Source organism: Eretmochelys imbricata, chromosome 7, assembly GCF_965152235.1.
Source record: "Eretmochelys imbricata isolate rEreImb1 chromosome 7, rEreImb1.hap1, whole genome shotgun sequence".
Lineage (NCBI taxonomy): Eukaryota > Metazoa > Chordata > Testudines > Cheloniidae > Eretmochelys > Eretmochelys imbricata.
The window spans coordinates 1,592,776-1,607,347 of NC_135578.1; the positions used below are offsets into that span (position 1 = coordinate 1,592,776).

Below are 14,572 nucleotides of genomic sequence, written 5' to 3' on the forward strand. Positions count from 1 at the left end.
ATTCTAACCAGCGACTCTGCAGTGCCCTGCCCACCATGGGAAGGCACAGCTAGCTCAGCAGGCTTCACCAAGCAAAGCCCTGCCGGTGCCAGCTACAGCCCTGAAGATATGAAATAACACAAAACTGCACATTTTCTCTTATCTCTGCATAGTTCAGCCCATAGGAGCCCTTTGCCCAGCTGATCAGAGCAGACATTTCCTAGCAACCCCCCAGCAGGATCACTGCTACTGAACGTTTCTCAGATTTATAAGACGTCTCCCTTCCATGCTGCAGTCCTGTAGAGACCTGACCTCCTCCAATGAAGTAATGAAACGTTCTGTGCTGGGCTCCAGCCATGCCTTGGTACAATTAGCTATACAAGGATGAGCAACTTCACAACAGCCTCTCTTCTTAAGTCCCCATATCAAACCTCTCTAGGTTTCTCCCCACCTCTCTGAGCTGCAGCTGCCCATCCTGGTTGTGATCCAGCAGGTTGAAGATGTCCATTTGGCTTATTTCTATCATTTCCATGGCCTCCTCATAGTCTTCAGTAGGCAGGATCTGGCTTTTCTGCAGCCCTTTCAACTGAGCTAGGTGGATAATCAGCTTACACTCTTCTTCAGTCAGGAAATCTGGAATTTCTGCAGGAAAAAAAAAAAAAGGAAGTGGGAATGAAAGACCAAGGAAACTGTTGCAGTGAAATCCCTAACCTATAGCAGACAACAAAGAAAGGGGGAGAAAATTAGAAGCTTCCCAACAGATTTGGGGGAGGAGAAAGTTTAATATCCTTTCCTTCAATGCACCCCACTCATCCCCATGGAGCTTGATCCCAATGGGGCAGCACAGAGCACTAACCATTGGGCCGCTAGGGACTCTACTGAATACCTAGTTACAGGAAATTACTCTAGAGGAAGAGAACCCAGAGCCTTTGAGTTGGCCATGTTTGCAGTGCTGTCAGGCTTTCTTTGCCCCCATTTGGAGGGGAATCTGGCAGAGAACCAGGTGCTCTTCAGTGGAGCCTGGCTTAGAGAATCCACTGATGTGAAAGGCCTCTAACCTCACTCCCACACTCTCAGTGAGGTGGTCTCGGTTCCAAATTAAGATGCTTGATCTCTGAGCACAGATTTATACCACAGGGGAAGAAGAGAGATTCCACTGACAGTCACAAAAATAAAGGGTAGGTGTATTACAGACTTTACAGAACCAAGACACTATATCAAACACACGTCCATTTTTAGCAACACAAAGCTAGCAGCTTATAGAGCCAATACCAAGATTATATACAATTTTCGAAGGAGAAAAGATCCATCTGTGATTATGTAGGCAGAAGAATTCCAGTCAAATGGAGTTTGGGGTTAACAATCTTGGTCAGTGAGATACTGGAGAGATCCCATAGGACACATCAGCTACACTCAAACCTCATTAGTACTGAAGATATTGTAGGAAGGGGGAAAAGCACATCTAGTCCAGTTTTGAAAGCTCAAATACCACTCTCCTGCTTTCTGAACTACCTCCCCTAGAATTTTGGCAACTCTCTTGGCTAAGAACAGACCACAGTCCAATCAAGAAACACACTGAAAAGAAAAAAAATTAAGGTAATTGCTTCTGTTTAGAATGGAGGCTATCTGCTAAAATCCAGAGTGAGCAGGCGGCTTCTAATTCAGTACAGCTAGGTGCTAAGTCTGCAGAAAACAACACTGCTGCTCGCTTCCCAGGAAGCCCCCCCCAAAAAACACAATGTGTGTCCAGAACTCCCCTGGTAGGGAACATTTCCTGTGACAGGAGCACACATAATCCTCTTCATAGAAATACTGCAGAGCTGCAACATCCACTTGCCACTTTCTAGTTAGTGGCGTAACACAAGTTAAGAACTGAGCAAACTGACAAGCAATACCCCCAATACTTTAAGTTCCCTAAACTGGACTGAAATAACATGACAATAAAGGTTTTGGAATTTAATTACCAGCTAGAGAAGGAACAACCTCTCCTAAATTACAGCAGCTGGATTTCATACCAAAATACAATTTATATTCACTAGAATGAGCTTTCTATGGCACAGACTGCTAGATGAAGTTTGTCAATCAAATGCTGGTAATCCTGTGTGTAAACAGTTTCCCAACTGGGGAGAAACCTCCCTGAAATGGTTAACTTCCGAACACAGGGCCATCCCACCCCACTGCCTGTTTAACAATGGATCAAGCTAAACAAATGGCTCCTAATTGACTTGGGGCAACACTTGATTGCTTTTCCACAAAAACAAAAGGGAGGAAAACACTGGCATTTTTAAAATAATGACTAATCCGGAGAAGAGGATGGGCCAGCATAATGGTGTTGAACAGAGAGCTCCAAGCCAGGGGGGGCCCAAGCTGTTCCACAGTGTGTGCCCCCATCAACACCTGCTGATCTCAGCCAAGCCCCCTACAAAAATCCAAACAATCAAGGCAAACACAAACTGTGGTATCGTCTTCCAACAAGAGCTCCGAGAGGGTTGCATTTAATGAGACTGGATTAGCAGAGAGGTGGCTTCATGCTATAAAAACCATCTCCCAGTCAGGAGCAAGTCAGTTCACAGTGCACTGCAAAAGGCAGAGCCTCACCTGCTCTCTGAACGTTTTACAGCTACTGGTCCGAAGAAAGAATGAATGCAGCAAACTGCAGATTTCCTACACTGAGCATGCAGTGGCTGTTGGCTGTCTTCATATGTCTGTTAAACTGGGGCTTCTCAGGAGTTTACGGGTACTTCTTGAGGAGCTCCTCCAGGTGTATGCTCATTCCAAGAAGTATGGCCTTATGCTACGACATTGGATATTCAGATATGCGCATCCCCAACCTGCTGGAACATGAGACTATGGCAGAGGTGATCCAGCAGTCTTCTAGTTGGCTGCCCTTGCTAGCCAGAGAGTGCCACCCAGATGCCAGGATCTTCCTCTGCTCACTCTTTGCACCTATCTGCTTGGACAGGTAAGGCATTTCAAATATGTTATTTCAACATGGTCTGTCGGATAAAGCTTCCTAATAGGAGAACAGTCTCCTGAGACGGGCTGGAAAACTCATTTGCTAAAGTCATTTAGAACTAGAATGGACAAAGCACCAAAGTATTGTAAGGAAGAGTGTGGCATGGGCAGGGGGATGAATGAGATGACTCACTAGGGGTTTCCCCCCCTCTACCTGGGGGCATTTCTGAGGGGAAATAAAAATCCTGCCAGACAACTGAAATGTGTCCTTGGTTTTGAATTTAATTTGAAGATCAGTTGCCTTATAACTCACACACTTTTCTAACTGTAATTACTTCAGAAAACCCACTGGTGGTTTTCTACCTGCAGACCATGCTGGTCTTCACCCAATGCTCCAGCTTCTGTATAGTGTGCAAAAAACCCCCATCTTCTCTTCGCTTCCACACAGAGGCTGGCCATCCCTGAAATATCAACACAGTAATTCGCTCCTCTCCTTGCCTCCCACCTCCAGCAACCCTTGTATTCCTCCTTCTAAATTCTTTGCTCTCCTGTTCTAGGTGTTGGCCCCCTTTGCGTTTCTCCCCCTCCACTTGTCTCTCAGACATGGCACATGGGCTCATCTGGAGTCCAGTTTCTTGCACAGTTGCACACAGTGAATTTCCCCTGTGCTGCACACAGTAACTCCTCTCTCCTACTTTAGGTTTCCAGTAACTTTACCTATAAAGATCCTTGTCTCCCACTCCTCTTGTGCAGAACCAAATAATCCTGCTCCTGCGTCACTACCAGTAACCTCTCCTTACACAACACCCCCCCACACACACTCCAGCACCTAGGGGTTCTTACAAAGGACAAATCCTAGTTTTTGTGGTGGCTTGGCAACAAACTGCAGAGCAATTTAGGAGCTCCAGGAACCTGGTTAGAACAGAACAGAAACACAAGCAGCAGCTGCATCACTAGAGCAAGCACTTTCACCTTGGGAAGATGGGTGGCCGTGGCAACACCCTTCACAAGGAGAAGGGAACGGCTCTCGGCCCATAATTTCATCCTATTCTATTCTCTCCCATTTGTGTCAAACACTCAAACGTTTATTATTTGGTTTCAAAATGTGCATATTCACAGCGTATGTCAAAACTGCTACAGCACTATTAGCATGCAAACCTGTGGAGGCAAGGCCAATCCCAATTTAAAACACCGGTACAGACACTTTACTAATGGTTTCTGGAAAATCAGTACCAATTTTTGAGACAAAGTACTCCAATATTTCCTTCCTAGAGAAAACCTCTGGGACCGTAATTGTTGTATTCTGCCTCCTGCAAACTAAAGCTACTGTAGGGAATATGTATGTCATTCCAAGGTACAACATACTGCTGTTAATTTAGGAAGGCTGGTGGTTTGAGCTTGCTCTGGAACAGTTAACCCTTCACTTGTGCTTGCAGGGAAAAGCTCGAGACTCAGCACAGTCCCGTTTCTCTCACTAGGTTCATCTACCCCTGCCGCAGCCTCTGTGAAGCTGTTAGGAACAGCTGTGCTCCAATCATGGCTTGCTATGGCTACCCATGGCCTGAAATCCTGAACTGCAACAAGTTCCCTGCAGATCACAACTTATGCATTTCAACAATCACTGATGAAACCACTTCGAGCAGGAGAAGTAAGGCATTTTTCTAACCCACTTTGCCATAGATAACATTTAAAGGTGAACTGCAAAGCAAAAACAGGGGCCTGTGCCATGTTTGGGCTTTTCTTTTTAAAATGACCTCTTAATTCTGCTAGGCTTTTGTACAACAGAAATGCTGGTTTTGTGCACCCAGGAGAATTCTGTGGTGACTGGAGAACTGAGGAAATGAGACAAAACAGAGCAGCAGCTAGGAGGGGAAAGAATTTTTGGTCAGACTATTTAGAAGTCTGCGGTTTTATTTCTGTTAAAACCTGTTCAATTTCAATCACTATTTAACATTTTGGAGAAAGGAGGACTTTGTTATAGATTTAATATGCCTGCCCCTCCAAGCAAGGCATGAGAGTTAATGCTACACACGCTCAGATAGCCTCGAGATCGTCCAGCAAAGCCAATGATGTTCAGCTCAATATTCTCAATATTAAAGAAAAACCATTCAGGCCGCCTTTGTACATCAGAAAACAGCTAAAAAGGGCACAAGCTCCTCTCTTGGCCAGTGGGTGTGAAGCAACATTCAAACAGCTTTGAAGTAAAAATTTAAGGAGAAATCCTCCCCAGCACCACCCTTCCCAGGTTGTGCTCCTTTAGCTGGGCTGCTGGTGTTGCCAGCATTTCCAGAACAAGTGCATAACAAGACAGTTCTACCACACACCTGAAGAACCAATCTCACTCACTAAGGGTTGGCCCCTACTGTAGCTGCTGTTAGGTGACCACGAGTGTAAAGGCTCATCTAGACATTCCACACACATTTGTTCCAGGCCACAGGGTTCGTGGAGCGTCTACATTAATACCAACAGTGGTGTCTGCGAACGTGACTTACGAGAAGACGTGAAGCTCTAGGCTAGACAAACTCTGCCTGCACGTCTAGCAGCGCTATACCCTGCTCTCCCTTCTGAATGACCCTCAGGCAGTTGAATTATTCGCTGGTGCTGGGCACCTGGGGCTGAAAACAGACTCTGGAAGACCCTGAGCAGAGCACAGAAGTGATGTGCTTTAATTTCAGAAGGGGGGAAAACAGCTAGATATGTCTGCCAAATAGACATCCATCCTTCCCGGCCCATGCAACAAACAGCATTTACATTGCCTTCAAAAGCAGCTGCCCACTGACTGACCCAGCCTAGCTTCCAGCTGGAAGCTAGGGTAAGTCTTCAGTACCCCCCCCCCCCCCCCCAAAAAAAAAAAGTGTCCTTAACTCAGGTTAGCTACCTTGGACATGGCTTTTACCTCGGGTTAGCAGCTTGAGTTAAAGCCTCCAGGGGAGCCTGGGATTGAACTTGAGCACTAACCCCCTAACCCAGTTGGAAGCAGAGCTGCTGGGTCTTCATTGCTGTTTTAAGCCAAGTTAGCTAATGAGTTAAGAACGAACCTTTGCTTGTTTGTGGTGAACACATACCCTGAGATGCCATGAGCCGTGACAGAAGGGAATGGCAAAGCTGAGCATAAGCAAAGCACAGAGGAAAATAATGGATGAGTGGAGAAAACACCAAGGCAAATGCAGACAATGGTGGACACTGTCCGAACAAGTGGGGAGATGATTTTTCCTTTCGTAATTTCTCACTGCTGCTGCCACTGGTGTTAGGAGAGAGTGTTCCAACCACAGCACCCACCTACTCCAGCTCTGGGCAAGTGGCAGTAACATAGGGACGCGTGTAGGCAAAGATCCTATCATTTCCCTCCTTGACAGTCTACACACAAAGCCCAAGACGCGAATGAGTCAGAGGCTGCACTTCATCTCAACCCTCCAGTGAGCTGCTCCAGTTCAGAGGGGCAGCACACTGATGGTGGAAGCTGGCAGTGTCACTGTTGTTGCTGGGCCTGTTAGAGCACTTGAATCTCCCAGGCTCTCAATGGCACATCAAGGAGCTTTTGGAAAAGTTCAAGAAGAATGCTATAACTCGGTCTCTGTTGCAGCAGTGCCCCGAGCCAGCTGTAGGGACTGTGAGCTCGAGGAAGCCAGAACCACCAAGGAGATACTGGAAAACTTCTGTGCCAACGATTTCAGTGAGTACACATACCTTTTCTTCCCACCTCAGATGCTGCTTCCCCTCTGATAGCCAACCAAACAGCAGCATCCCCTGGAAGCCTCTTCTATTTGCTATAAGAAAGACTTGGAAAAGGTATGGCTCCAGCTTTACAGTTTTCATTCCTCACCCATGTGCTGAATGTCAAGTGTCCAAACTGCTCAGGGCTGCTCTGGCAACTTGCCCACAATTCACGGCTTGCACCAAGGCCAACATCCTGCATTATGCATTTTTGATTGGTTTTGGTTCTATTCCCCCATAAGCTGTGAGAGCCAATCATGTGGTTCACTTTGGAGGCCAGAGTTCAAATCAGATTCCTATCAAGGCAGATACACTTGGTCATCTCCAGCCTACACACATCAAACCCCAACACAGTTATCCCAGCAATTCACTGTTTCTGCTCTGAGGCCAGAGACTGGAGCAGGTAGTTGGGTTGGGCCAAACAGCTTGCTTAACTTTTAATTTCCACAAAGTTCTACAGCATTCAGTCACATAATCTTCATGGCTAAATCCTGGACAACTTTGACAAGGATATTAGTGCTTGCAGCCCCTGCGCTGAGAGAAAGGCTAAGACTGGAACACCAAAGGGAGTGCAGAGCAGGATTGAGGTGCACTGGACAGATGCACAAGGCCATCTGCACAACCACTTCCTGCCCTGTGCCTCTGTCTATTCAGTGGCATTAACCTCCTTCATGAGCACTCATCCTTCCCCCTACTCAAAGGGGAGCGGAAGTGAAGAGAACAGTTACTGGCACTAGAAAGGCTGTAATCACAGATTTGGAGGATTACAAGTTGAGCGCAACCTCCTCCGATTTGGCTGGGACATCACTGAGTCAGGGAAACATCTATGACACTTATTACATTCAAAATGGAAAAGTTCTGTATGTTGCCAGCAGAACTGGGAGTGAAGTAGTTCACCACCAGCAGTAAAGAAATCCCAAAGGGAATGAACATAAATCAGGTGGGTAATAATAATAGGTAACTGTTTCATATTTGCTTCTTCCAGCTGTGAAAATTAGAATCTCCAGGAAGAACATGACCTCCACCATCTCTGCTTTTGACATGGATTCCAAGCTGGAGGTTTTGAAGCATGGCCCCCTACTCCGGGCGGAAATCCACCCAAGACTGCAGCACTGGCTAGACCTAGATGCCACCTGTGTTCGCAACATCATGAGAGGTACACACACAGGAGTCTATGTCATCAGTGGAGAGGTGCAGAATGACAAGGTGGTCGTAAACAAGGCCTATGCATGGCACAAGAAGAACAGGAACCTGCAGCAGGCTGTGCGGCGATGGAAACACCACCGGTGTCGAGCATAGTCTGGCAGGAGATTTCAGAAATCTCTGCTCCACTCATAGGAAATTGCTCCCCTCCCTGTACCTAGAAAACGATCCATGACAACCAGGGCTTTGGGGATGTGGGTCGGTACAATGGCTATCTTTTAGTGTGATTCAGTGTAGTCAATAGCCAAGGTCTAGAGGCCATACTACAGAGCATTTCACTAAGGGATTGCTGTACAACATGTTAATTAAGAGCTTAGGGAGTCACCTGTTGCTCCAAGAAATGGAAAGACACAAACATGCTGTGTTCTTCTTTATCTCCTACTGCACTGGAAACCCAGTTTCTAATAGATGTGGCAAGCTTGTGTAGTAGCAGGAATAAGTGAATTGAAGTCCTCAGCTTAGACTGGACAGGAGGAGATACCTAGTAGCTATTCTTGTCTGTTCCCTTCACACTGAAACGTGGTAGTAATTTCAGTCCTGTGGTTTGTCCCTGAAACACAGACTTTGCATAAGTGCAAGCTTGCTGTGGGTCCAGAGATATTACAAAGACATTTCCACACACAGGTCACCTTGCTTGGTGAGACATGCGGCCAGCAGCTGTATTCACTACTTGCAACTACGCCACAGGGCTGCCTATGTAATGGCTAAAGTTTTAAAGGAGACCTGCAAAGGAAAATGTTGGAATTCTGCCCTTTTTACTTTCTGCTAGGAAAAGGTTGCCCAAAAGGGTTAATTCACTAAGGGAATTAAAAAAAAAAAAAAAAAAAAAAAAAAAATCAGTCCACCCAGGAAGACCCTGGTGACTGAAGAACTAGTGAAGTGAGGATTTCCCAAGAGTCAGGACAGAAAGCTGAACAACTGGGAGACGAAGGGATTTTTAGTCAGACTGTTTAAAAGTCTTTTTGGTAGCACCCACTTAATTCCAGTGACTAGCATGCATTTTGGAGAAAGGGTGTCTCTGTTCAAGATTCAATACACACCCCTTCAGTGATATACAGTCTGAGACCATTTGAGAAGTCCCCTGTCAAAACCTGGGAAGATCAGACTCAATGATAAACAAAGCAGGGGGAAAAAAAACTTTAAATATATCCCTCCATGCCTTCTTTCTTTATCTAAAAGAGTCAAAAATGGCAACAGGAGCATTTTTCTAAAATCCTTTGCAGATCCCCTATATCAAAAGAAGCACTTACAGCAGTCATCTTCAAGGACAGGTATGGTTCTCCTGCTTTCCAGACAGGTATTGCTTTTCCAGAATTCCTGGTGAAAGTAAATATGTATGGAGGTATTCCTAGACTAGAGCAAATACAGTAAACACAGGATTGAAATAGGGAAGCAAAGAAAAGCTTTGGGGGTAAATGGGTCTTCCTTGTACAGTGACAATTGACATGTTTACCTACAATGTGAGGTTTGTTTTGTTTCTTGATCATCAGTCATTTACTTTAACTATCATCCAGCATGCCGAGGGGAGATACATGGAACATTTGTTTGGAGAGAGGTGCATTACAGATACCATTGTCGGTTTAAGTGCTCTGAAAGTGTTTCATTAATTGGCAATCAGATTTTCTCTTTATCTCTGGCAGTACCTGAGGAGAGGCTTGCGGCCCCCCGCAGGACTTTCCTTGTTCAAATTCAGTTGGGGAAGTTGGCCACATCCCGATATTTGTGCAAATTTAACTTCTGGACTACTGAGGCACAGAGTATTTTTATAGATTCATAGAGTCTAAGGACAGAAAGAAGGAACCACTGTGATCACCTAGTCTGACCTCCTGTATGACAAAGGCCACAGAATGTCACCAAAATAATTCCTAGAGCAGATCTCTTTGAAAAATATCCAACCTTAATTCAAAATTGCCAGTGATCCACCACATCCTTTAGTAAACTGTTCCAATGTTTAATGACCCTGACTACTGAAAATTTACACCATATTTTTAGTTTGAATTTGTCTAGCTTCATCTTCCATCCATTACACTGTGTTAGCTCTCTCTGCTGGACTGAAGAGCCCATTATTAAATATTCATTCCCTATAAGGCAGATTGTCTAATCCTTTAATTATTTTCACTGCTCTGCTCTAAACCCTCTCTGATTTATCAGCATCCTTCTTGAATTGTGGACATCAGAACTGGACACAGCATTCAAGCAGCGGTCACATCAGTGTCAGATTCAGAGGTAAAATAACCTCTCTACTCCTACTTGAGATACCCCTCTTTACACATTAGCCCTTCTGACCACAGCATTGCACTGGGAACTCATGTTCAGCTGATTATCCACTATGACCCCCAAATCTTTTTTCAGCCTCCCATCCTGTAAACATGCCCTGCATTCTATGTTTCTCGATGTACACATTTACATTTTGTTATATTAAAACACACAGTTTGCTTGCACCCAGCTTACCAAGTGACCCAGATTGCTCTGTACTAGTGACCTGTCCTCTTCATTATTTACCACTCCCACAATTTTTGTGTCATCTGTAAATTTTATCAGTGATGATTTTATGTTTTCCTCCAGGACATTGATATAAATGTTAAATACTGTAGGGCCAAGAACTGATCCCTCTGGGGCCCCACTAGAAAAACATCCACTCCATGATTCCCTGCTTACAATTGCATGTTGAGAACTATCAGTTAAGCCAGTTTTTAATCCATTTAATGGGTGCCATATTAATTTTACATCATTCCAGTTCTTTAATCTAAATGTTGTGCAGTACCAAGTTGAACATCTAAAAAACACAGTGAGACCGCAAGCTTTTATTTCCCTGCCTCGGCTTACAAATTGAAGCCCAAACCATAGAGTTCCTTGCCAGGTGGTCTCTTAAATGACAATTGCCTCAAAGCAGATTGCACTTTAAATTATCACAGAATCTATAAAGCTATAAAGACTGAAAAAGCCCTGTCTGGTGCTTGTTTGATACCAACAGGATTATTTGATTATTAGCATTTCTCATAAAGAGGAAAACAAACACGGCAAGAACCTTTCCTAGTTCTATGAAATAATAAGCTTGGTTTCAATGGCAGATGAGATTCTATGTCATTTTTAAATGTTTAAGTATTAAAAAAACAAAAACAAAAAAAACCATTTCCCAGTAGTGCCCTTGCCACACTCCCAAACACAAAGCTGATGAGAAGTCTTTAACATGGCCTCCTTTGCCTGAAATCAGTGTTGCACTGCACTTTCCCAAATGCATTCAGAATATGTGGACGAGTCACTTCTATACTTGTCCTCAAACTCTGCAAAACATTTTGATAAATATAAAAGCCTTTGAATTAATTAACTTGAAAAGTCCTTTAGAGCTAGAGCCTCTCTGTTTTGTCTACACACAATGTTGATTTCTTATTGATGAAAGAGATGCTCATCATCAGATTGAAGTGTATCAACACAGTGGAGCTGTTCCAACTTCACTACATCAATTTTTAAACCAGTTTTGTTAACTTGAAACAACTTGTGGATAGAGAATACCTTAGTGGTCTTTTAAAGTCAACAAGGGGTCCTGGGAGGCTCAGTGGGGTGATAAGAGCTGTCTGTGAGCTGAAGTTCCTAAATAAGAACTCCTTATCAGAGGACAAAGCAGTACAAGCTGTATAAGGCCGTAAAGTGCTAGACATCAAGCACTGTTCCAGGAGTGATGCATTTCCAGATAACAGGATCAGAAAACAAGGCCTACCTCCAGAATCCAGAAGAGAGGTATTAAGCTGGATTAATAAAGTTGTGAGTCTACTATGCCATAAGTCTGTTTTTTTGTCAACTACAGCAATTTTCTTGAAGGCCAGGATCAGCTCTGTTAGGTAAATTAAATCAATAAGGGTAAGTAAGTTAGAACTGAGGCCCCAAGGGAAACTTAATTAGTAAAATCAAACTGACCCCTCATACCGTGTTTCCTGTGATTATATTGAGGCTTTTTGTGTGTGTTGACTTTTATAAGACACCAGTTCCAAACTTCAGTCTTTACACACTGCCAGAAGGAAAACTATTATGGAATTTACAAGTTATGAATACTGTGTATTTAGGAATCAATGACAGAGCCGTGTGTGTTTCTTAAATATGCTCGTTGCATTAAAAGGATTTAAATAAGAAGCGTGTCTGGGTTTTTTCTGAGCTTTCACTTTGAATCAGGCAACATGAACCACAAGGATCCTTTTCTTCTTATTCATATCACACAACAATGGTGAAAGTGCCATAAAGAATTTAGAGTAACAGCCGTGTTAGTCTGTATTCGCAAAAAGAAAAGGAGTACTTGTGGCACCTTAGAGACTAACCAATTTATTTGAGCATGAGCTTTCGTGAGCTACAGCTCACTTCATCAGATGCACGGTATGCATCTGATGAAGTGAGCTGTAGCTCACGAAAGCTCATGCTCAAATAAATTGGTTAGTCTCTAAGGTGCCACAAGTACTCCTTTTCTTCTTATAAAGAATTTAGTGTCCCTGTTTTGTTCATACCTATGCTGGAAACAGTTTCTCTCCACCTGGACAAACAAGAACTTGTACACAATTGTGCCAGTAAGAGTCATTCACACCTTTTCAATATACTAAACCAGGGATTTGCAATCTTTGGCATGCGGCCTGTCAGAGAAATCCGGTGGTGGGCCGGGGCAGTTTGTTTACCTGCAGCATCCGCAAGTTCAGCCGATCGCAGCTCCCGCTGGCCATGGTTCACTGTTCTAGGCCAATGGGGACTGCGGGAAGCAGCGTGAGCTGGTTTGTACATTGATTCTCCAGAGATTAGGAGGTAAGAAGGCAAGTTGAGATAGTTGCCTTTTTTCTTAAATCAGTTTCCTACATTTTATGGAAATCAGATCAATTCACTTATTCTTCAAATTATACTAAAAAATAAAAACAAAAGAACTGGTAAGCAGCTCAAAAATTTGAACTGATTCTCTCTGCCTTAATAAGTAAATCTTAATAAAGATCTGAAAAATATGTCTGAATAATCCATTTCCTAAAGACAGGAGAGAAGAGCTATACATTTTATAATGTCATTATCACTCACTTCCATATGCCCTGTGGGAGTAATCAGAAAAGCTACAATCAAAGCAGGATGGCAGAAATCCAGTTGCCAGTTTGCCTTTGGCAGCCTTCGGAATTACACAGGCCTGTTTTTATTACACTGGGCTGCTAACAATGTTAAAAGGGGATACATAAGCTATCACATTTATATACCATCTAAGAAAAAGCACATAAAAGGGAACAGTCATGCTCTGTCTCCTGGGGAACATCAACTAAGTAACAGATCTCAATTTTCTCTAACTCACCTGAGCAGAGACCCTTAATCTACTAGTCAGGTAGTAGTTACCAACCCCTTGATGCTTCAGAGATTTTGTCCTCACCGCAAAATTAACTCAAATTATAACTCGAGTGTTGTGCCTAACTTGAGTCCTGTCCACACACCCACACACCAGCCTTTAACTTGAGTGCACTGGTGCTTTTAAGTTGCATTGGCTAGCCTGAGAGAAGATATAAGCTAAGCTTGTGTTAGTCCAATTCAGCAACTTGCTAAATGACCACCTTGCTTCTAATGCCATCCCACAATTCCCCCAGCATGCCCAGAAAGGAATGAAAAGTTCTCACACAATTCACTGGGAAAGCATTTACACAGCATTTCATCTTATAGAAGTGCAAAGAACCATGGGCTGGGCACACAGAAGGGACACACACAGCAAGTGCAGTGGCAGTGTGCAAACAGCAACTCAAGTGTTATTTCACAGTATGATTGCTCTCACTGGAGCTAGGCTAACTAGAGAGCAGTAACTGGAGGGTAGATAACTCAAATTAACTCTGCAGTAAAGACATACGCAATGAAAGGCACAAAACCTTCTACCATAGACAGTGGTTCTCACCCATAAGCCACCTCACTATTCCTTCTGAAGCTACCACTTAACATAAAGAATTCAGACATCATTTCACACCACATGAACAGCATCTACGAGGACACAAACTCCAGTTTCATGATTTACTGCAGAAGTTTCTCCTTTTTACAAAGCTGTGTTTTTAATTTTACCAACCAGATTCTGAATTACCATAACTCCAGTGCTCTCTCTTTATTGGCTGGGGGCCCATAATGGCCACAAATATATCCAGACTGCAGTGTGGATTAAAATATCAATGGGATTTCAGCCACCCTGTTAGCAGGTCTTGTGCGGGGCTGTGCGTCTTACCAAAGAGAAGCGGTTTCAAGCTGAGAGTTCTCATGAAATGGACTTTGTTAGGGACCAGCTCCACCTTTTGCTTATGGCCAACCTGGGGGACAAAACAGCAGGAATTAACAGATTACATTCCAGGCACAAATTTTCAGTACTTTTCCCCCCACTGTGCATCCAACAATCACTATGCCAAAAAAGCCTGCCTGCAATTTTGGACTGCATCTATACAGACACAGCAGGCAGCCAGGAGCCCCTTTCTATACAGTTCGTGTGCTACTGCATCTGGATGTCCGAATTCAATTCTGGGCCCCTCATCCCTGGGTCTGGGCAGGTTAGTTCTTGGTTTAAACTCAGCTGAAAGGAGTTAAAAATTCAGCTAAGGTGCAACTGAGATCAATGGAGTGCCACCCATTTATAGCGAGACCCAATTTACGCCGAAGTTGGTAAGAAATAAAGAGCAGTAATAAGAACACATCAGAGGAATGACCTGTACCCCTGAAAGGAGACTGAAAAGAGAATGGCACCAAG

At 43.9% G+C, this 14,572-nt stretch overlaps 2 protein-coding genes across 2 annotated transcripts in view; one reads left to right on the forward strand and one right to left on the reverse strand.

The window, feature by feature from the left end:
- Positions 1-14,572, reverse strand: part of P4HTM (prolyl 4-hydroxylase, transmembrane) — a 28,465-nt gene that overhangs the window by 13,299 nt on the left and 594 nt on the right. Inside the window, exons 2-3 of the mRNA XM_077821697.1 lie at positions 14,060-14,141; positions 431-621 (exon numbers count right to left, since the gene is read on the reverse strand). Of these exons, the coding sequence (XP_077677823.1) occupies positions 431-621; positions 14,060-14,141 (273 nt within the window). The remainder of the gene's footprint in view (positions 1-430; positions 622-14,059; positions 14,142-14,572) is intronic.
- LOC144267406 (secreted frizzled-related protein 5-like) lies at positions 2,763-7,947 on the forward strand. The gene is made up of 4 exons (XM_077821361.1): positions 2,763-2,941; positions 4,413-4,582; positions 6,521-6,607; positions 7,634-7,947. The coding sequence occupies exons 1-4, from the start codon at positions 2,763-2,765 to the stop codon at positions 7,945-7,947; spliced, it is 750 nt and encodes a 249-aa protein (XP_077677487.1).

What these genes read in the sequence shown, in the direction of transcription:
- LOC144267406 (XM_077821361.1), top strand. Translation starts at nt 2,763, where the DNA reads ATGGCCTTATGCTACGACATTGGATATTCAGATATGCGCATCCCCAAC. An exon ending in GCACCTATCTGCTTGGACAG is followed by an intron (nt 2,942 to 4,412) that starts GTAAGGCATTTC and finishes TTCTCTCACTAG; the next exon opens with GTTCATCTACCCCTGCCGCA. An exon ending in CTTCTGTGCCAACGATTTCA is followed by an intron (nt 6,608 to 7,633) that starts GTGAGTACACAT and finishes TGCTTCTTCCAG; the next exon opens with CTGTGAAAATTAGAATCTCC.